Source organism: Amphiura filiformis, chromosome 1, assembly GCF_039555335.1.
Source record: "Amphiura filiformis chromosome 1, Afil_fr2py, whole genome shotgun sequence".
Lineage (NCBI taxonomy): Eukaryota > Metazoa > Echinodermata > Ophiuroidea > Amphilepidida > Amphiuridae > Amphiura > Amphiura filiformis.
In genome coordinates, this window is record NC_092628.1 from 61,254,152 (window position 1) to 61,276,095 (window position 21,944).

The 21,944-nt window shown below is 35.1% G+C and overlaps 2 protein-coding genes and 1 long non-coding RNA gene across 3 annotated transcripts in view; 2 read left to right on the plus strand and 1 right to left on the minus strand.

The window, feature by feature from the left end:
- Positions 1-21,944, plus strand: part of LOC140150325 (uncharacterized) — a 444,264-nt gene that overhangs the window by 263,850 nt on the left and 158,470 nt on the right. The gene's annotated exons all lie outside the window — the stretch shown is intronic.
- On the plus strand, positions 4,467-12,161 carry LOC140150304 (F-box/WD repeat-containing protein 4-like). Its single transcript, XM_072172313.1, has 8 exons — positions 4,467-4,813; positions 5,870-5,965; positions 6,428-6,613; positions 6,883-7,104; positions 7,512-7,577; positions 8,447-8,587; positions 9,175-9,316; positions 9,946-12,161. Exons 1-8 carry the CDS (start codon positions 4,581-4,583, stop codon positions 10,054-10,056), a joined length of 1,197 nt encoding a protein of 398 aa, XP_072028414.1. The 5' UTR covers positions 4,467-4,580; the 3' UTR covers positions 10,057-12,161.
- Positions 17,582-21,944, minus strand: part of LOC140168348 (uncharacterized) — a 39,471-nt gene continuing 35,108 nt past the window's right edge. The window contains 4 exon segments of the mRNA XM_072191722.1: positions 17,582-18,316; positions 19,390-19,580; positions 20,670-20,772; positions 21,334-21,423. Of these exon segments, the coding sequence (XP_072047823.1) occupies positions 18,160-18,316; positions 19,390-19,580; positions 20,670-20,772; positions 21,334-21,423 (541 nt within the window). The 3' untranslated portion in view covers positions 17,582-18,159.

Here is a 21,944-nt window from a genome sequence, read left to right on the forward strand (position 1 = left end):
GTAATAGGCCCTCGGAACAATATCATGCCCGGAACTGGTAAGGAGGCGAGCGTGTCGGCTGAAATTCGGGATGGCGCTGTTCAGGAGTTCGTATCTCTCAAGTTTGTCTTAAGAGGGCGCACCACCAAATCACTCCACGATTTATGTACCAGTGAAATTCGGTTAAAATAGTCCACCGCTTATTTGAGCTTGTTGCGGCTTTATTTTCTAAACGTATAGTCAAATCTTGCCCATTTTCAGCTCATTTGCTTCCGACAAGTGTATACATGACCAAATTTGAGAAAAATTCCCAAAATTTTATTTCAGAGTTGAAGTTCTGGCGCGAATTTGAACAACGTCCGGTTTCCAAAATTGAGTGATTTTTTAGGGTTGAATTTGCACAATTTTTCTTTGCGGCAAAAAAAAAAAAAAGTCGGTGGTTAGCAATATATTCCGTTAACAGAATAATATTCTACATATGATCAGCTTTAATTTGATACCAAGCTTTATAGTTGAAATACGTAATTCAAGTGCCAAAACGAGATCCAAATGTAGGCCTTTTACCGTGTATTTCAATGGGCGCGTTTAATGGTGGTGCGCTCCCTTAACTTGTCCCAAAAAATTAAATTTAAATAAAAGTTTAATCTTTATTTAAGACATTGGTTTGATCAAAATATTAAAAATGTTGTTACATGGGGTAGAAAAACAAACTTACTTTCTTGTATTTTCCCGTGTATTTCAATGGGACGATTATTTAGTGGTGTGTGCCCTTAGCAAGGGCGCACACCACTAAATAATCTTCCCATTGAAACACGTGTAAAAACACCGGTTTTCTTTGCTCATTTTGAGGCCTTTTGGGCTCGTTTTAAAATATTTTATGATGACCAGTCGATTGCAAATCGATGAAAGTTTAACATATGTTTCAATGTATGGGGTTCTTCCATCTCGTTTTCCCGCTAGGAGGCCGCGAACAGCGCCCTCGCTGTTTTTGACATGCTCTCAAGACTGCAAACCCGATTCTGCCATTTTTTAATTCGCGGACCTATTTTCTCAATAATTATAAAAATGCGACTTTTTTGTCGTCTCAAATTTATGTATAGGCTTTACACTTTTATTTAAGCTATAATTCGCCACTCTTTCTGATTAATAAGTCTACAGACCAGCCCAAAATACCTCAAAAAGTTTCTGTTTTTACCGGAACTCATTAGGGTTACACAAATGGCGCATTGATTTAGTGGTGTGCCCCTTCAAGGAATAAATGATGTTCATAAAATCGAATTTTTTTTATATTTTCTTGAAATATAAAATGTTTTGAGTAAAACATTAAAGGTTTGAGTGCTATGTGACATCCACATCAAGAGAAATGTCCTATCAAAGATACATGGTGCATGCCAAAAATGTGCACATTTTCAACATTTTGACCATTTGTGCTTATTTCCCTAGATTTGTATTAAATACCAATTCTCAACATATAGTTTTAGACCGTTTATCTGCTAAAAACCGCTTTAAAATGAAAAGAAATTAGGTTTCATAATAGCAAAGGTCTATATATTAATGATTTTACAACAATCACCCCCCCCCCTATAAAATAATTAAGATTTGAGAGGTTCAAAGACTTGTGCCGATTTGTCACCTTAAGACAATTTTGCTTCAAATCTGAGAAATATTAGTTTTCTCACAATTTTGACAGTTTCTTTAACTTTGAAGGCCTCTGAGAGAATAAACTTAGCGCGACTTGCATCTAAAACGCATTAAATATATTCACTAACATAAAAACTATCTATATAAACCAAAAACCGCAATTTAATCGAAAGCCAACTTCAATTTTGGCTGAATCTCTCAAGAGCACGATTTTACGCCTAGGCCCTTCGAAGGGCGCACACCACTAAATAATCTTCCCATTGAAACACGTGTAAAAACACCGGTTTTCTTTGCTCATTTTGAGGCCTTTTGGGCTCGTTTTAAAATATTTTATGATGACCAGTCGATTGCAAATCGATGAAAGTTTAACATATGTTTCAATGTATGGGGTTCTTCCATCTCGTTTTCCCGCTAGGAGGCCGCGAACAGCGCCCTCGCTGTTTTTGACATGCTCTCAAGACTGCAAACCCGATTCTGCCATTTTTTAATTCGCGGACCTATTTTCTCAATAATTATAAAAATGCGACTTTTTTGGCGACTCAAATTTATGTATAGGCTTTACACTTTTATTTAAGCTATAATTCGCCACTCTTTCTGATTAATAAGTCTACAGACCATCCCAAAATACCTCAAAAAGTTTCTGTTTTTTACCGGAACTCATTAGGGTTACACAAATGGCGCATTGATTTAGTGGTGTGCCCCCGCAAGCAAAAGGCGTACAGATAGCCCGTCGTATTAAAATTCATACATCGATTCGCTCAGCACTGCTCAGAAGGCAATTGATTGATTGATTGATTGATTGATTGATTGATTGATTGATTGATTGATTGATTGATTGATTGATTGATTGATTGATTGATTGATTGATTGATTGATTGATTGATTGATGTATTGATCGATCGATCGATGGATGGATGATTGATTGATTGATTGATTGATTGATTGATTGATTGATTGATTGAATGAATGAATGAATGAATGAATGAGTGAATGAATGATTGAATGATTGAATGATTGATTGATTGATTGACTGATATGTTGATTGATAGGCTATGTTGATTGATTGACATAATAGGCCTAAAGTTTACTCAGTGCAATAATTATAAGCCCTGCATGGGGAGGTAAAATGGGCCATTATGAAAAGGTTTGACCACAAAAACGATCTCTATAAATGCATCACACAGTTTAGGGAGTAGGCCTATTAATAAATACTTTGGTGGGGGCTGGTAAAAAAGGGAGGGGCAAAAAAAAATTTGGACCTTAAAAGAGGGGGGGTTATCAGTGCTTTTGTTTGAAAAAATGATGGCACTTAGTGCACACATATCTAACATTACATTAGATGATCAGCAACATGCAACATCTGGGTTGGCCTAGGAAATACTGGCATTTTTATCATAGAATTTTTTATCTCCGATATAGGCCTATATAGGCCTAAAGCATGAAAGATGTACGTAGCTACCCAGGGGTAGCTACAAACATGATTATGCACCAATCTGATCAAAAACTGGGGAAAATACAACTAAATCAAGAAAATATTGCAAATAATTTGCACGTCAACTGCACACTTCAGTTTACTATTTCTCATTGTGGAATTATTTTGTATAGGCCTACATAGGCCCATGGGTAGGCCTATTATAGGCAGAGTGGGCACAGGCCACCACGGTCAGGGGGCCAAAACTGATGCCTGAGAAACTGATGCTGCTTTGCCTACGAACCTCCAAATGAATCCTCTTTTTCATTTATCCTTGTAAAATCAAATAGGGCCTAAACACCCTGATTTGGGACAAATCTAAATTAAGTATAAAATGAAAATTTCCTTGTGCTTGTAATACATGCGCAATTGTCCCACCGGGAAATTCGGGACTGAATTCAAACATTTTCCTCCTCGATGACATGTGACCCACTGATTCAACTCTTTAGGCCTGATTGTCACTGAATACGAAAAATGCCAAAAAACACCCTAAAATGCATGCTTTTTTGGCCCTTATTTCCAAAAATTGACCAAACATTAAAATTTGAATTTTATTGCCAGTTAGGACTACCTAAAGGATTAGGATTCAGCTAGGCCCTATGTTTCATTTAGCAAAACAGGATAATATTTTTTTAATCCAAAACAATTAGTTCTATATTTTTCTGGAATACGGAGTAGTGGAAAATAGACATTTGAAGTTGGTTTCTGCCAAAACATCAAGTGTTCCCTTCATCCAATCAGATTTTTTTATATATCGAACGAAGGCTAACAGCTCTGCTAACGCTTCCCCCTAAAAACACTTGTCATTAGTCAACAGATGACACAATTGAATTTTTATAGCAACGCGAATGTGAAGAATCTGTTGAAAACGACCTATTCAAGCAGACTTTTTGACCAAAATGTAGATTTTAAAAGTCAGCAATATTTTTCAAATTTTATGTCATTAAAAGGGCATTTCGTGATCCACATCATCCCCTCCCCTTTTCTAAAAAAAAAAAAGGTTTTTTATATCACTGGAAACCTCTTTTTAGGGCATGAAGGGGGGATCAAAAATTTTTTCAGACCATGACAAGGGAAATAAAAAATCCCTTAGGAGCAGGAGGGATCAAATTTTTTTTGACGTCTGAGGTTCCAACTTTTCCTACCCCCCCCCACACACACACCAAAGTATTTTTGAACACTCCTAATACGGAATAAAGCAAAATTTACTGAAGGAAAAAAAAGAAGATTTTTGTAAAATGAACTGAATTTGCCACCGATCTCACAGCTCCCCCCTGCGCTGTTGGAAAATATAATTATATCGATACGCTCGAGACGTAAACAATGATTGCGCAATATCCTTGCAACATACCGGAAGAGAAATTCATTCATCGACTGATCAACAGACAAGCCGGATACAAATGAAGTGTAATCTACATGATAGAGCAAAAAAATTAAAAAAATTGCTTGAAGTATTAATATAAAAACATCACCATCAATCTTCTATGTCATGCTAGAAGTTGAAAACAAGTTAGCGCTATTAGATTTACCGTACGTGGTTCTCTACGAGATTTTTTCATACCTTTCCATCGCCGATTTGGGCCGTCTTGCTCAAGTATGCAGATCATTGCGTGTAATCAGTGGTCATGATACAGTGTGGCGAAAAACCAGTGAATGCTTTATCAATGTACACGTCGATAAGCATATAGCTACTAGTACTAGAGAGAAGGAGAATCATGAAAGGTAACTAAACGTGATGTGACCAAAATATAAAGTGTTTACGGTATAATTATGAAAGCACTGGCAAAACTGCTTGTTTAGGGTCCGTTTTGAGGTTCATCTATAACAATGGTATCCACCTCAGTCGGAATACAAGTGCCCTCCTCCCTACCCTTTGAAATAAGCTAGGTAAATGGGTCATTCTTCGGTAAGTGCCTATTTGCAGTCCCGCTACTCTCGTATACGAAACGGGATTTCGATATTTTTTAGCAGTTGTTTAGTATAGACTTTCTTTTTATATCTTTTAAGATATATTTAAGAAGAACGTTTTAAAAAACATTGAAAGTACTTGTTATTTTCGAGAAAATTGGTTGTACAGGGTGTCACAACCCCCAAAACCCCATGTCCTGATTGAGGGCATCAAAACCTTTGATGCTGATATCTTTTAGTGGATAATTTCAGCAGCATCAAAAACACTGGGAATTGTAAATTATTTATTGTACATAGAAAAAGTTATTGTAACACATCTCTCATAGCGATTAACATGGCGTAAAAATAATTTCACCATTTTATGTCTAAAATATCCTGTCCTGATATCTGCTTCATCTACTGTCATGAAAATTTTAGACGCGCCAGGACAAAAAAAAATAATGTAAGGTCATATATTTGACCCCAAGAGCACAAGTCAATCTTCATTCAATTCATTTAGACATTTGCCCTCATGTTGGTGCAATAAATTCATCAAAACTATAACCATTTTTGGTATCAGTTGAACTTCAGTGTAATTGTGATGGAGATGATGACGGTGATGGAGATGACATTAGGTGCAGAAAAAGCCAAAAAAATATATCAAGTTGCTAATAAAGATTGAGGCAAACACTTGTTTACTACACTAGAGACATATCTCTTTCTTAGTCTGCAAATAAATTAATAGAAAAATCATTTTGAAATGTTTATTTTCCAAACCTTCAAATAGGCACCTTACTGAATAATGATCCTTATACCACACATAGAGCTGTATTTACTTCTTATTACAGATTTATAGTATCACATATGATACCATCTTATATTTCTTTCAAGGTGTTTTGCGATTTCTATTAAAGAGCAGTGCCGTATATCATACAATTGGACACATGGACATTGTCAAGATATCACATTGAAGAAATTTGGTGTTCAGTAAGTAGCAAGATCATTGAAATTGTTATAAAATACATATTATTCTGACAGCATGTAGGCCTATAATATACCATTTGTTCAGGAGATGCTTCATTTGATCCAGCTTTTGCACAGGGAGATTAGCTCGAGATACTCTAGCTAAAATACAGGTTTACATTTACTATCTTACTGTATTTCATGGATGCAGACAAATAAATAGGCTGAGAGACAGAAAGGCAGAGACCGGGGGGGGGGGGCACTCCCACTTTGGAGGTGATGCATATGTAAGGCTGTTAAGACCCCCTTTTTCATTGTCGCTGTCACCCAAAGACCCCCTATTTTTCCATTTGATCTGTCACCCAAAGAACCTTATTTTTCAATTTGAACAGCAACTTTCATTTATCACTGATTTTGTTACTTATTTTGAAAAAAATACAAGAATTTGAGAGAAATGTATTATTTTTTAATTCTATTTTGCCTTAGTTTGATACCATGGATACAGTTAGATGATGATCTTCTGTACATCGCACAAGGATGTGTGATCAAGGGACATCAAGTGTTACTCAAGAAAAGAGGATATATGAGGCAACCCAAGGTGAATTTGACAGGGCATCACAGAGATGTATGTCGATTTGCTGTACATGGAGATCAAGTGGTTGCTGGTGGCAGGTAAGGATATTCTGTACTTGTACCTTTACTTTAAAACCTTGAATATAATATATACTCAAGTTATGTAGCAAAGATGTCAAGTATACATGTTAATGCTATTAAACAAACAATAACATGTTACGCTTTGTTTGAACCTGATTCTTAAGTTATCAGTAAGCTACATGCATGCAACATCATACTATCAGAGATGATTGATTATGTTTACCTTTGTAGTATATTCTTACTATAATTCTCATAACCTTGTACACTTTGATAATAATTCTTAACAGGGATGGCGTAGTGTTAGTTTGGAATAAGGAGACTGGGGAGCTGTTACGAAACCTATCCGGATGTAATGATGAAGCTGCCTGTGTTGACATGACGGATGATGTCATAATTGCTGGTACACGTGATGGGTATGTCAAGATGTGGAACAAGACTAGTGATGAGTGCAGACAATCATTGGCAGTGCAGGATAGGGTGTGGTCAATCCATATCAGTCCATGTCAATCGTAAGTTATATTTAATTGCAGAACTTAGGTGGCCAAGAATGACAGGATAAGCAGTGTCAAAAGAAAGTCCTCCCTCCTTTGACCTGTCATAAATCTGAACCTGACCATGCATTTTATGATAACTTGATTCATATGGATGTGTGCATAATCTTGTTAGCTCCAATTTGGTAACTTCCATTTGATATAAAAAGCTGTGAATGACAAAGATTGATACCAGTATTTGAAATTTGGTGCATTTCAAAAGTGACATCTCTTTGCTTTTGAGATACTCTTTTCATTTGAAACATCCACATTTATGCTAGTGTGTCATGAAAAAAATATTGAGTGTGTAGAAAACTGTAGATAATTTTAAAATATAATATATAGTGTGAATAATTATTACATCATTTTGTACTTCTTCTTTCCAGATATTTTGCTAGTGGTACGTCATGCATAACTAATAGACAACCTCTAAAACTGTGGGATATACAAAGGTATGTTCATCATGAAGTATGTAATGGTATCTGTTGAAAACACCTGGAGAATGAAATTATTAGGCAAGACAGATGCGTTGCTGATATATCTCTGGTCAAAGAACTTGAAATGCTGTTTTATGCAGTAAACTGACATAGGAGCTCCAAAAAGAGAGATAATGAATATCACCCTACACCCAACCAAACTGATGATTGATTATACCAAAAACAGAATTACACAAAGTTACCTTCTGGGTGCTTTCAGGTGTAACACTTTGCCAATTGCTTTTCCAAGAGTTGAAAATATGACCAAAATATGCTTTGTTTAAACACTTGCAAAGTGATACCAAAATGTTTCCAAGACAACATATGTTGTACAATTAGCCTCTCAGTATATACAGCTTCAGTTATGATATTAGATGACAATATCTATTCACTTAAGGGGGTACTACACCCCTGCCCAATTTTGTGCCCATTTTTGCATTTTTCTCAAAAATTATAGCACATTGGGGACAAGTAAGATATGTATATTATAGGGGCAAGGACTGCAACTACTGCACTGGAAATTTTATTTCAACACAGACAACAGTTGTGGAGTTACAGTCAAAAATGAGGGAAAACCAATATTTGATCAATAAATCAATAACTACTTGATTTGAGTTGCTGAATTTTCAGTACAGTAGTTGTAGTCCTTGCCCCTATAATATACATATCTTACTTGTCACCAATGTGCTATATTTTTCGAGAAAAATGCAAAAATAGGCACAAAATTGGACAGGGGTGTAGTACCCCCTTAAAATAGGATTACTGTCTGATTACATGATATTTTTAGAAGCAAAATGCTCAACTCTGATGGTTGTTTTCATGTGTTTTTTTCTTTCTATGATCAGTGGAAAGATGACTGGGATGTTGGGACAAAATTACAGGAAAGGAGCTGGTATCTTGGACATTCAATGGGAGACGCCATCCACCTTGCTAGCATGTGGTTATGATTCCTTCATACGCCTATGGGATACTAGGACTAGCTATCAGTAAGTACCAGATTGAAAGAAAATGAGAGACAACTGATAGGACTTTTTTTTTCAAAAATCTGCAAATTGCTAACAAATCACCTGTATACTTGTGTGTATACATCTCGGTGGGATTAGGCTAGCACACAATTTGATACTGCGACCAGGGAAATGCACACCTACTATGTCACTCAATGTTAATGTGAAACAAAGTATAGTCAGGAACTTGGAGGAGAGTTTGGGGTTGATTCAGAAAGTCCTGCAAGAATCATATTAAACAAAGTTGAAAACCATGTTTAACAGGATTAGGATTTTGTCACATGGTGTGAGAATCAAACAAATTTTGTGGGAATCATTTAATGTTCACAAATATCTATTATATTTGGATAGAATCAGAAAATGTGTGAGAATCAACTTTGATGCATGCGCTATTGAATCTCTGACAGAATAAATAATTGGATTCTACACAAGACAGATGCTTCTGGAATAGATCACTGACACAGGCACAAGTTTGGCCATGAAATTTCAAAAAGATAAACCTTTTCTACTATTGAATATCAACACAATTGCATTAACAAATGTTATATAATGTTGTTTCTGTCTTTCAGGACACCTGCTCTAACATTTGAGGAGCCAGACAACTACACCTTTTACTGTATGCAGTCTGACAACAAGTACCTGATTGCTAGTGGCTCCTCTAATTGTGGTATGGCTAGACTATGGGATAAGAGGAGGGTTAACGTAATGCAGGTGGGTACCATCAAATGGCAATAATACTTTGCATTCTACAATTATCTCGGGTCTTGATTTGGGATTGGGTGGGGTGTGTTGTTTACATTATGAAAACTAACCCACAGAATTACCACATTTGATGAAAAATACACCAAAACTTTCTCTGCTTGTCTCAACTTTGAAATGATTTCTATCCAAAATGAAGCTAAATTAGCAATTTGTGGGGAAAATAATCCTGACTGAACAACAGAATATATTACTATGTAACCCTAACCCAATTAAATTTTTCCTAGCCTAATAAAGGAAGTGTCATAATTGTTGGAACACTTTAACATGGGTACTTCAAATATGCTACACATTCCCCTGATCAATGTTGGAAGTTTTTTTTTTTGGTCATGCACCCCTAGAAACATCCATTGGTGGGGAAGGGTTGTATAGTAGGGAAGGGTTCAGACTTCACACCAAAGAAAGTGAAATGTTAATATGTCAAGTATAACAGAAATACGGTTTCAAACAGTCCTACTTTGACACAAGTGTTCAAACTATTTATGTCCGGGATTGTACTTTGTCAGTCAAGAAAATGTGCTTTGCAATACTATCAGTTGCTGTCAACATTTTGCAATTTTTGTTTTTCTTTTTAATTGCAGAATATATATGTGGGTCGCAACAGTTGGAGTCCTGTTTACAGTTTACAGTTCAACACCATCCATCTTTATGCTGCATTGTCCAATGGACTACATGTGCTCAATTTTATATAATAACTATATGTTAGTTTCCCGCAATTTCTTAAACAAAATAGAACTCTCTAGATATAATGTATTTTAATAAACCTTATAAATAGTAAAGCCATAATGTACGATTTCCGTCAAATCTTGATTTTGTTATTCTTTACCAAAAATGCTGAATAAATTTATTTAGTAATGACTTCTGTATAGGGTCATGTTTTTTATGTTGGGCACCAGTTGCGTTGCATGTGTATTTTTCAAACAAATCACATGCTTTTACAGGTTTGGTACTATAACTTCATAAGTTTACATTAGAACCCAATAAAAGTATATATATTCTGAGAGCATATACTCAGATGATTTCAGAAACGATACAATGGGAGTCATTATACAGGGTGACCCATATAATATACAGGGTGTAACAAGCAAAATAAGGATGGAAATATTAATTCAGTTAGGGGTGTCACCCCTCGATGTACATTGATAATGTAAAGTTTTGACACATGTTTAATATAGTTAACTTAATTGCCCACCCAGCCATATGGAACTTTTAGCGGTCAAGTACTTCAATTATGTAAATACAGGGTGGTCAAAAATCTATCAATATTTATATAAATTTCTTGAAAACACCTCTTATCTGGCACTGGAGATGCAAATTTTCATGATTGAGGCATGTAACTAGATGTAAAATAAGCTCAACAATCCAGTTTTGAAAGTTAAAAGAGAATTCGACAAAGCGTTTTAGAAAAAATGGACCTTTTGGATCAAAAGTGAGCATGAGGGCGCTCTTTCAGATTTGATGCAAACTTTCTATGTTTTACTAGTTTTTAGTTTACTGAAGTAAAGAGGATCACAACCAAGGTCTGCTTAAGAAATTTGAGTCTTTTATCATGTTTCGTTTGTCCATAGCACCCTTTTGAATGTTGCCTACATTAAATCCCTATTCAAATACATAGAGGGCAACAAACTTTATTAATGTAGCAACAAGTAATTAGTAATTTTTAATTGTCTAATTAACAAATACTGAGGCAATGAATGCTAAACATGATATCACTTGGCTGAGATCAAGTACAGAAACAAGTAGAAATCCATCAATAATGTTTATTGAAGATCATGTGGCGGAGGATCACCATTGTACAGCATTGTGATCTTCCGCCACATGAGCCACCCTTGACTAATTAGACTTAACGAGTTACAGTAATTAGTACAAATGAAAATCATAAATTTTTGTTTCAGAAATTGAAAGACCAATGTCTAAGGAAAAAAATAGTACTAAACAAGCTCATAATAAATATCAAATAAACAAGCTGCATGCATGTAAACACGTCTTGATGAGTAAGAATGCAACAAAGCCACCCTTTTTAGGTGCCCAGTATAAAAAACATGACCATAGGGTTTCTGTAAATTTTAGCCAAAATAACAAGGTAAAGTGAAAGAAACCCAACTGGCTGTTTTGACCGTTTAACACAGAGATCTACAGTGGAAACTCAATATAACGAAGTTGTCAGGGACAGAGAAATTAGTTCTTTATATCTAAATTTCGTTATATCAGGGTTGTACAAAAAATTAATAACAAAAGAATTTTGTATCTTGGTTCTGGAAAAATACTTCTTTATAACAGGGTTTTTCTTGTATCCGATTTCGTTATGAGGTTTTACTGTATCTATGGGGGACTTAAAGTCATTATATGACTTTGTCCAAAATTGCTGTTGAACTACAATAACAACAAATTTGGCTGATTCCATTTAGGGGCAAGTTGGGACTGTGTAAACATTATAAATATGCCAAAAAATCAGGTTTGAAAAAAATTAACCAATTTCATATTATAAGATCATACATTATGGCTTTAATTGGGTCATATCATTGGTAAATTGTGCCGGTATCTGGGTGTGGTATTTCTACTACTTCCCAGCATGCGGGTAACCACACGGACACAGCAAAGTACAAGCTTCCACACCTGAAACCATGGTGTCATGATCCTGTGGCATCACTGCTTTTTAACTGGCAGGAGCTGCTATACAGTGACAATTCTGTAGATGCGACTGTTGCAACAAAATGGCGCCTGCTGCAATATTGTTTTGTCAAGATCACCAATGGACAATAATACACAAATTGTAATATAAAACCAATTTTTGTGTATAATTCAGGGCTGTCAACTCTCACGCATTGGCCGTGAGTCTCACGCATTGGGTCACTTTCTCACGGTCTCACGCCAAGGTAGTATAATCTCACGCCTATGTAGTAAATCTCACGCATAAAAAGCTGGAAAATGAGTAAAATCTCACGCATCGTCATGAATAATTTGTTGCTCCTACAACCCCCCCCCCCGCTTTTCACATTCTCGAGCGTCGTGGCTCAAATATGATCAGGGCACAAAATGAACATTGGAGTCGGCAAATCCCGGTACGCCTCTGTCTCACGCCAAGCAATTCAAAAAAGTTGACAGCCCTGATAATTGTTCTGATTTAACTGGGCATATCCTAACTTTTCATTGATTGACCAGATATCCTACAAATAAAATCAGCTAAACCACAATATTAAAACCACTGGTCCCTCAGTGTTGGCTGATTTTTACTACTTTAAAATCAGCCAACACCTCGGGACCAGTAGTTTTCACTACTTTCCTTTCTCATCAATTACTGCCTTTTCATATTTGTGCAATACTCTATTATGTCAGGTCTATATTGTTGAAAAAATAGATATATAATTATGCAGGCATGTTATGTTTTTTGCTTGTCCTCCACTGACTGGCCCTGATTTTGAAAATCAGGAAGAGTTTTACTGTACAAAAGAAAACCAATCCTAATTTTGGAAATACCAGAAGTGTTATTTTTTTTAGAGTTTTGACATCCTGAATTAGAACACAAAATGTTTTTAAACAGTTCCTTCTCCATTTCTAAATTGTTTTAAAACATGAAGAGATGCACAAATGAAATATCTTAATTCACACCTATAGGCTATAGACTAAATTTTAATAAAAACATGCATAATTAGCTTCAAAGCTTAATTATGCATGTTTTGGCTGTAATTTAAAACAGTAAAAGAAAAAATAAGAGTGACTGACCCTACATGTACCTCCTGGAGAGGTTGCGTGGACAAGCAAACAATTTTTGGTATCCTTAATATACATTGTACACACATAACTTTCATGGGTTATAATTCAAAATCTGATTGTATGAATTTCACCCATATCACTTTAATTTGACATATATTTGGCAATGTCATATTTTGCAATGTCACATTTGGACAATCAGGCTCTGTATTAATTTAAGTGGAATGTATTTTTTATTTTTGTATTGTATATAACAATAAAATGATGTGAAGTTATTCTTCAGAATGTCCATTCTTTTGTCTTCAGTACTGGTCTTAGATCCACCAATTTTGTAAAATAAATACGAAGTGGCACCATAATCATAATCATGCTGGCAAGTCTAAAATTATTCAGACATTTATGCATTTCATAGCAGCATATTCCCTGGGATGAAATGATCACCAAACAACATGAAATAATTCAAAAACACCACCACCATGAGTATTGTAGTAAACATCAGTATAAGTATTTTATTTCAATCTTGGAAATTACATAGTCAAGTTTTTTATTTTTATTTTGACCACACGCTTCTTTGCATAAAAATAACAACCAAATTAAACAAAATAATTTTGTAACCTTTGGAATGCAAGTTTACTCTGTTCAAGTGACAAAACTACTAAATCATAAATGCCCATGTTTATTTGCTTGCGAGTGATGACACTTTAGTATAACATCTTGACAACAATGTTCTACAGTACAGTAAACATGAAATGCAATAATGAATCTGATGATTTTCTTTTTCCTTTTCAAAAGATATGAACATTTTTTGTAAGATAAAAAACAATTACATCATAGATTCTTCTTGTTTCTTGGCAACATCCCGTTCTTCCATGGTAATTTCAAGAATGAATGGAACGGAAAGGAAAGGATTTTGAACACTCTTAACATGGAGGAAGATCCCTGGTTTATTTTAAGTTGGGTAAAATGTAATGCAAACAACTATCAGATGTTTCCAGTGAAGTTAAAACACCACTAAGCACTGTAAGGAAACAGAACAGGCTATTGGTATCAAAACAATGGAGTTACTTTGTATTAAATTCCACACATAACTGCAGGTAATTGCACATATGCATCAAGTCACTAGGACTCTCATATGATAACTAAAGCATCTGACATCTCCCATTTAGATTATAAGTTGTTACCATATATATTTTTAGTTTGCAAAGTGCTTGCTCTTTTTACAGGGCCTATACTCTTAAATTCGGTATTTCAACAGATTTGCTGTGCAAGGTTATCATATGATTACCTTCATATACGTATACAAATTTACTCACATATTAAACACAATCAAGTCTGGAAAATTCTGTTATTAAAAAAAATGCAGAAATTTATCATATCATCTGCATTTTCTATGGTTCACCAACAGTTTAAGTGGTACATGACCTTAACATTTTGACAGGATTGGGAAAATATTCTTTTATACTTTTGAGGGAGAAAAATAGGAAGAGATAAAAGAAACAAACCCAAACATCTGTTTTCACAAACTGCAAGTAAAACTGCCAACAATTCAACAATATATTCAAAAACAAATATAATTGCCTCAATTGTCAGACATGTGCATCTCATATGTGACACGATCTGGTCCATGGGGGTCAAAGGAGGCATTTTTGAAAATTGAGTTACTATAATTATTACAATATACATACAATAGGCTATCATTTAATGAAAATGCCAAAGGTCTAGCATACTTGGTTCTAAAGTTATGAAGTTATTTGATGTCTATTTTCTTATGTATTTTATTGCTTTTTGCTCCACATTTTTACCTATATCTCAGTTTCAAATTTGCCGCCTTTGGCCCCCATGGACCAGATCGTGTCACATATGAAGGGAAAACAAAATCCATACAGATGGTGCTTATTTTCAGCAATCATGCACAATTCTTTTGTCAAGCACATACCATATGCCAAATCCAGGTATATATGATGAGAAAGTATAAGCCTAAATATAACAGCACAATGTTAAGATCTTCATTTTCTGCTTGCCCTCACAGCAAAGGGTATACAGAATATTAAAATGTGACACGATCTAGTCCATGGGGGGCCAAAGGAGGCATTTTTGAAAATTGAGTAACTGTAATTATTACATTAAACATACAACAGGCTATCATTTACTGAAAAGTGAAAACACCAAAGTTCTAGCATACTTGGTTCTAAAGTTATGAAGTGTTTTGATGTCTATTTTCTTATGTATCGTATTGCTTTTTACTCCATATTTTTACCTATATCTCGGTTTCAAATTTGCCGCCTTTGGCCCCCATGGACCAGATCGTGTCACATATGAAGGGAAAACAAAATCCATACAGATGGTGCTTATTTTCAGCAATCATGCACAATTCTTTTGTCAAGCACATACCATATGCCAAATCCAGGTATATATGATGAGAAAGCAGAGGAGGCTTAAAGGCATTCCTACAATGCACTATGATTGGGAAATTTGATCAATATAACCTAATTTTAAAGGCAAAGTCCCCATTGCTACACACACAAAATGGTAATTTTAAAACTGCAGCCAACAAGCTAATAGTTGAGACTTAGGACTGATATTTGATTTTCTTACAGGAAACATTCATATTGTCCCACTGCATTAATTTTATTCCTAAGTCTCGATGTTATGAATGTTAAATAATAGGATGAAAACACCAGATATTTGCACACAATTCCAATGCAAGGCATGATCAACTGTACCACATGTGTACAAAAGCCAGACATACAAGGTCAGAAACCCCATTGGGTTGTGGGAATGTCTTTAAACATCCTCTGATGAGAAAGTATAAGCCTAAATATAACAGCACAATGTTAAGATCTTCATTTTCTGCTTGCCTTCACAGCAAAGGGTATACAGAATATTAAAATGTGACACGATCTAGTCCATGGGGGGCCAAAGGAGGTATTTTTGAAAATTGAGTAACTGTAATTATTACATTAAACATACAACAGGCTATCATTTACTGAAAAGTGAAAACACCAAAGGTCTAGCAGTTCTAAAGTTATGAAGTGTTTTGATGTCTATTTTCTAATGTATCTTATTGCTTTTTACTCCATATTTTTACCTTTATCGCGGTTTCAAATTTGCCGCCTTTGGCCCCCATGGACCAGATCGTGTCACAAATATGTTGCATTTACCTATGTGAAAAACAATTCGAAAAGTTTTACATTTTTGTTCCTCAATAAACAATTTTCTTTGAATGAATCCTAACATTCATGTGTTCTTAAAATTCCCTGAATTTACGATATGTTGAGCATACCATTAAAAGCACATTTCTTTCACTGGCAATATACAGCTACATTCTACAATCAACAAAACATCTAAACCTACGATTATGATAAGAAAATAAATATCGGAACAGGAAATATCTATCAATCAACCCACAAGGTTTAATTAGTTAGGATCGTCCTGAAGATAAATAAATGAAAATATACACATAAAAATACAACTGACTTCATCTCAGCAGCTGTTTTGGGCTTCTACCAGTTTGTTATATTAGTCTCACTGTGAGTTATATCAATCTCAATATGAGCATGACATCCCGAATCAAAAAAATTCATTTTCATCTTATCTGAAACAAATTTTCATCTTATCTGAAATCTCATAAAAACAATTCAATGTCGACTCATTTCAATTACATATGGGAGTTCTTACATATTTGAGATTTTAACAATGAATACCTTCAGCAATCACTTCACATTTTCATTCTAGCACTTCATAACTTTAACATGTCTTAAGTTTGCATTTGACCATCTTCAGACTGAAGTCACCTTCGGCCCAAGCTCCATCCATCCACAAATTTAATAAGCAATCTCTCACCAAAGGGCTGACATTACTTCATATTAAGGAGTACAGCTGTAATGTTAGCCACATGGAAAGACACAGTAAAATTTGAAGAGTTTGCACTTGTGCAGTCTCACTTTCTCACTAACATGTATCAGTCATAACAGTAACTTGCAAAACCACAAGTTGTGATGTTTATCTCACAGTGTAATAACCCCCCATTCGAAGCAATAAACTAACATACACACATAAACAAAGAGGCAAGAAACGTACATTTGCGACATATTTTTGTTTCTCACAGAGCAAAATTGGACACTCCCATTTTCATCACAACCTATACACAGTTAAAACTACCGAGTGAATTCAAGGCCCAAGGGAACATTTTTTCTGATTCAATTAAATATTTCTTTTCATCAATGGATGTTGGAGCCGCCTAAGCATCAATCATGGGTATTGACGATGCCTTTTCAGTTTGTTAACCGCTGGTACCATACTAGCAGTAGGATAAATCACATATGTAGCCCTGCTTTTCACAAATATAATGGGTCCCATCTATGCGGTGTCTTTAAGCGTGTGCGAGTGTATGCCAGCGCTTTGAGCGAATGCTAGCGATTTGAGGCTGCGCCTGATGAAATGCACACTGATATCACTGCCACATCAGAGTGAAAAATGGAATAGGAGAGCTTGGGCTTCTCAATGTACACAGAAATCTTTAATTTGAAGTGTGTGCATGTTTGCATTTTGTGTAATACTAGTGGGTGTAACAAAAGCAAGTGCTATATACACAACCCTTTGTAACGTTCATGATTTAAGACACAAATAGTGATTTGATTTTGGGCCTTTTTATATATTGGAGATGCATTATTTGATACCTGTGCATTTCAACCCAATATGGTGGATTTCCCATAACATTTCACATGGAGCTAAAGAAAGGCAAGGCTCTCCTAGTCCAAAATTTCTCTGTCACCCATGCAATTTGCAAAACATTTCATGGACAGTTATAGTTTTCTCTCAAACACAACATGAAATCAAGACTTAACATCCACTTATATTGATTCCATGGCATGTAAAGATGTGTATCTGTTTCAATGTTGTTATCATTGGTCATTTCTACTCTCTGCTTCTCATTTTCATAACAAAACATCAGTTTTGACAATGAAACACAAAAAAAAAAAACCCATAAAAAAATAGAACTTATTTTAGTTTTTCAAATTTTAGTTTTTTAAAACAAAGTGCAAAGTTGTTCTTCATTGTCTTCATTGAAGCAACACTTCACATCAGTTTTTATAGACTGTCTTCTGCCATGCTTTACGATCCACTCCTCTGGAGGTCTTGATGTGCTTGTACTTGCAGCGATCACCGAAGGCACAGCCTGTGGTACGCCAGAAGTAACATTCATCACCATTGACTGGGCCTGTCAGCTTGTCTTGGGTGCTGTATAGTGATGAAAAAAGGCAAAAAACTTACTATACTATCCGTTACCATCATAAAGTTTCAGGATACATAAATTTAAATCATAAAAGGTCGCACTTAAATTTTTCATATAAACTGAGCTCAAAAAGAAACTTATAATTTTTTACAACTTGTGAATCACAAGGTCATATCTTAAAATACTGTCAATCAAAATGAACCAAATTACACACATGATTACCTTAATACTCTACTCAAAACACATGTCAGTAACCAAGCAGTTGTCCAACTGACACAACAGCAAAATGCACTGTCATGGGACAGCTTCCTGGACTTCCTTCACTTTCACAGCCCAACATTTGGCACCCAGGACAAAAAATCTGTGAGAATGCACACAAGATCCTTGCACAGATGATAAAACGGTGCTGCTTTCTGCTTTTCATATACTTTTTTCATGAAACAGGGCTGGGCTGTGAATGTGGTCCAGGAAGCTGTCCCATGTCAGTGCATTTTGCTGTTGTGTCAGTTGGATAACTGCTTGGTTACTGATATGTGTTAAGAGTAGAGTATTGAAGTAAATCTGTGTGTAATTTTGGTTCAATTTGATGGACAGGATTTCAAGATATGACCTTGTGAAAAATTATAAGTTTCTTTTTGAGCTCAGTTTACATTATTTTGCAAGATCTTAAATTGGCAGAATTCTGATAAAGGCTTCTATCTGATGCAATGCAGAACAGAATTGTGCAAACTTTCAACCAAACTGTAACAAGGTTACTGATATGGTCACTGGTCATAATAAAATCTTTTCAAGGAAGACTCAAGTAAAGCAAGGGCTAAGAGTAAAATTGTACAATTGTGTTTGGGAGTGGCCTTCTCCTCTTTCTCCTTTTCCTTGCTATTTTCTTCCATTTTTTGCTTTGTTTTTCAAAGCTATCTGGGCCAGCATGCATCTTTATTAGCCTGTACTGGCTATCCAGGCTTGTGCATTTAGTGTATGAGCTTGGAATGGTCCATGGACCAACCTGGTTAAACAAACAAACAAACAAACAAACAAACAAACAAAAAGAAAGGTAAAACAAAGCAAAAAATTTACTCACCCATTAGTTTGCTGTGTATTTTGTTTAGGTGTTTGTGCTGTGGGTTTTTGTTGCTTGGTTTTTGGTTGCTGCTGCTGCTGCTGCTGTTGTGGCTGTACAGTCTTTTTCAATACGGTGGTGCGAGGTTGGCCTTCAATTATTGGGTTGTCAGGAAACTTTATCAAAAGTAAACGCCCATGTAGTTCTTGGCCCTAGAAAACAATTGATTAGAATGGAACACATTTATGTAGTACATCAGCACATGTGTCAAGTTTAGACTGGTTGATATGGTTGAAATAAACTACTAAAGATGGTGTGTTTCTTCATAGTGTGCATTACCAAATTTGCAGTTGGTTACTTATTGTCAAAATATGCAGCACACTAAAAAACACATGTGACTAATTGGTGCTAGAATTCAAGATTGTCTGCACATTTTTAGCAAAATGTTCTTTTTTGCAAAATGTTAAAGTGGAAGTCAATATATGCATATTTAAGGGGACTACACCCCTGGCCAATTTATACCTATTTTTGCATTTTTCTCAAAAATTATAGCACATTGGTGACAAGTAAGATATGTATATTATAGGGGCAAGGACTACAATTACTGTACTGAAAATTCAGCAACTCAAAGTAAGTAGTTATTGATTTATTGATCAAATATTGGTTTCATCCTCATTTTTGACCATAACCCCACAACTGTTGTCTGTGCTTAAATAAAATTTCCAGTGCAGTAGTTGTAGTCCTTGCCCCTATAATATACATATCTTACTTGTCCCCAATGCGCTATAATTTTCAAGAAAAATGCAAAAATAGGCACAAATTTGGGCAGGGGTGTAGTACCCCCTTAAGGTATAACAGAAGTTGAAGACCATAATTGGCTAGAAATGACTATAATTAAGTCTAAAATATGTCGTAAGTGCCACTTATATCCGTCTTACATTCCCATGTCCCATTTGCTGGAATACAAGACCATTAGAAATGTCACATGGAGTGTCTTGCATTCTACTGACACTTTCCATGTCTGCACTTAACTTAAAGCATTTGCTTTCTTTTTTTCTTGATCATTACTTGGATTTTTACAAAGGAAAATGCTTCTTTTGTAAAATAAATGCACTAAAATCCATGTGCATGTACTTCCAGCAGCCTTGCAGTCCACAACTGGTCCCTTCATGGAAATGCAAGACCGTTGTAAGTGGCACTTACAAAATGTTTCTAAAGTATTTGTAATTAGGTAAATTATTCATAATCATTACAAATGGTGAAGTGAATTAAACAATGCTGAACATGGTATGTATACTTACCTGTAGCTGAGACATTGCAATGCTGGCTTGTGTGGCTTTTTTGAAGTTTATAAAACAACAAAATTTGTCTTGTAAACGACGCACACTCTGTACTTCTCCATACCTGCAATGATGTGAAAGTATTCAAAAATGAATGTCAAACATTTTATTGTTGATTTTCTCAACATGAAGTTTGATGGGTGTTTTTTTTTTCATTTTTAGGGTGTTTAATGTCTCTTTTCAGTATGAGGCACTTATTCTACATTCAAATTTCCCAATTTCATATTATCTTTTCATTAGATTTAAGGAGCCTCTCAATAAACAAGTTTATGTGATGCTCAATTCCCCCCTCTTGTTTTCCAATTATTATTCAACTGCTGTTGTAGAATGTGATCCTTGGAAGACATTGGTCAATTTCAGCTTGTTTTTACTTTGTCATCAGATCAACACTTTCCTTCATTAACTGAAAGCCTGGACCATGTTTCTATGGATTCAATCTCAACTAAAAAATATTGAGGAAACAGAGAAAACTTCCTGTAAAACTTTTGATGCTTATGCCAAGTCAACCTTTAAGCCATACTTATATAAAAAGAGGATTCCAAAAGAATAAAATGCATAACTGCTATTATGAATATTATGTATGGGCTAACACTTGTAATGCAAACTTGAAAAGCTGTATACTTACTGTCCAAAGAGATCCCTCAGTTCTTTTTCAGATACAGTAGCTTGAACATTGCCAACCCATATAGACCGCAAACCCTCAGGATTACCAACACTAGTAAGACATAAAAAGAACAGGTAGAATTATAATAGACATGCACAAAACTTGTAGAAATAGTTTGATTCTCGAAAAATACTTCTTAACATTAACATAAAATATATACTTGTATATATATTTGAAGATTTTAAAATCTAACATGATAAATTCCATTACAAAGATATATGTGATGCGATCAAGCAAAATCAGTCGCAACTCGAAAACATTAAATTTTCAGTTTATTATAGGATAGTAAAAAACATTTACAAAGCTGCATTTTGCAGAAAACCCCATTGAAATTGAATAACAAGTTCCAAATGTATGAGCAATTAAAGAGTTTCCAAAACAACAGGGAACAAAAGGAAATATTTCCTTTGTTTGGCTATATCTCAAAATCAATATTTCCGAGTTTCGACTGATTTTGCTTGATCGCATCACATAATGTAATAAATATACAAGATGCAAAGGAGGATTCCAATTGATGCAAATGTTCTTACGAAAAGTACTCAAAATTAAACAAGTTTTTTAGCTAACTTTCA

What these genes read in the sequence shown, in the direction of transcription:
- LOC140150304 (XM_072172313.1), top strand. Translation starts at nt 4,581, where the DNA reads ATGCTAGAAGTTGAAAACAAGTTAGCGCTATTAGATTTACCGTACGTG. An exon ending in AAACTGTGGGATATACAAAG is followed by an intron (nt 7,578 to 8,446) that starts GTATGTTCATCA and finishes TTCTATGATCAG; the next exon opens with TGGAAAGATGACTGGGATGT. An exon ending in GATACTAGGACTAGCTATCA is followed by an intron (nt 8,588 to 9,174) that starts GTAAGTACCAGA and finishes TCTGTCTTTCAG; the next exon opens with GACACCTGCTCTAACATTTG.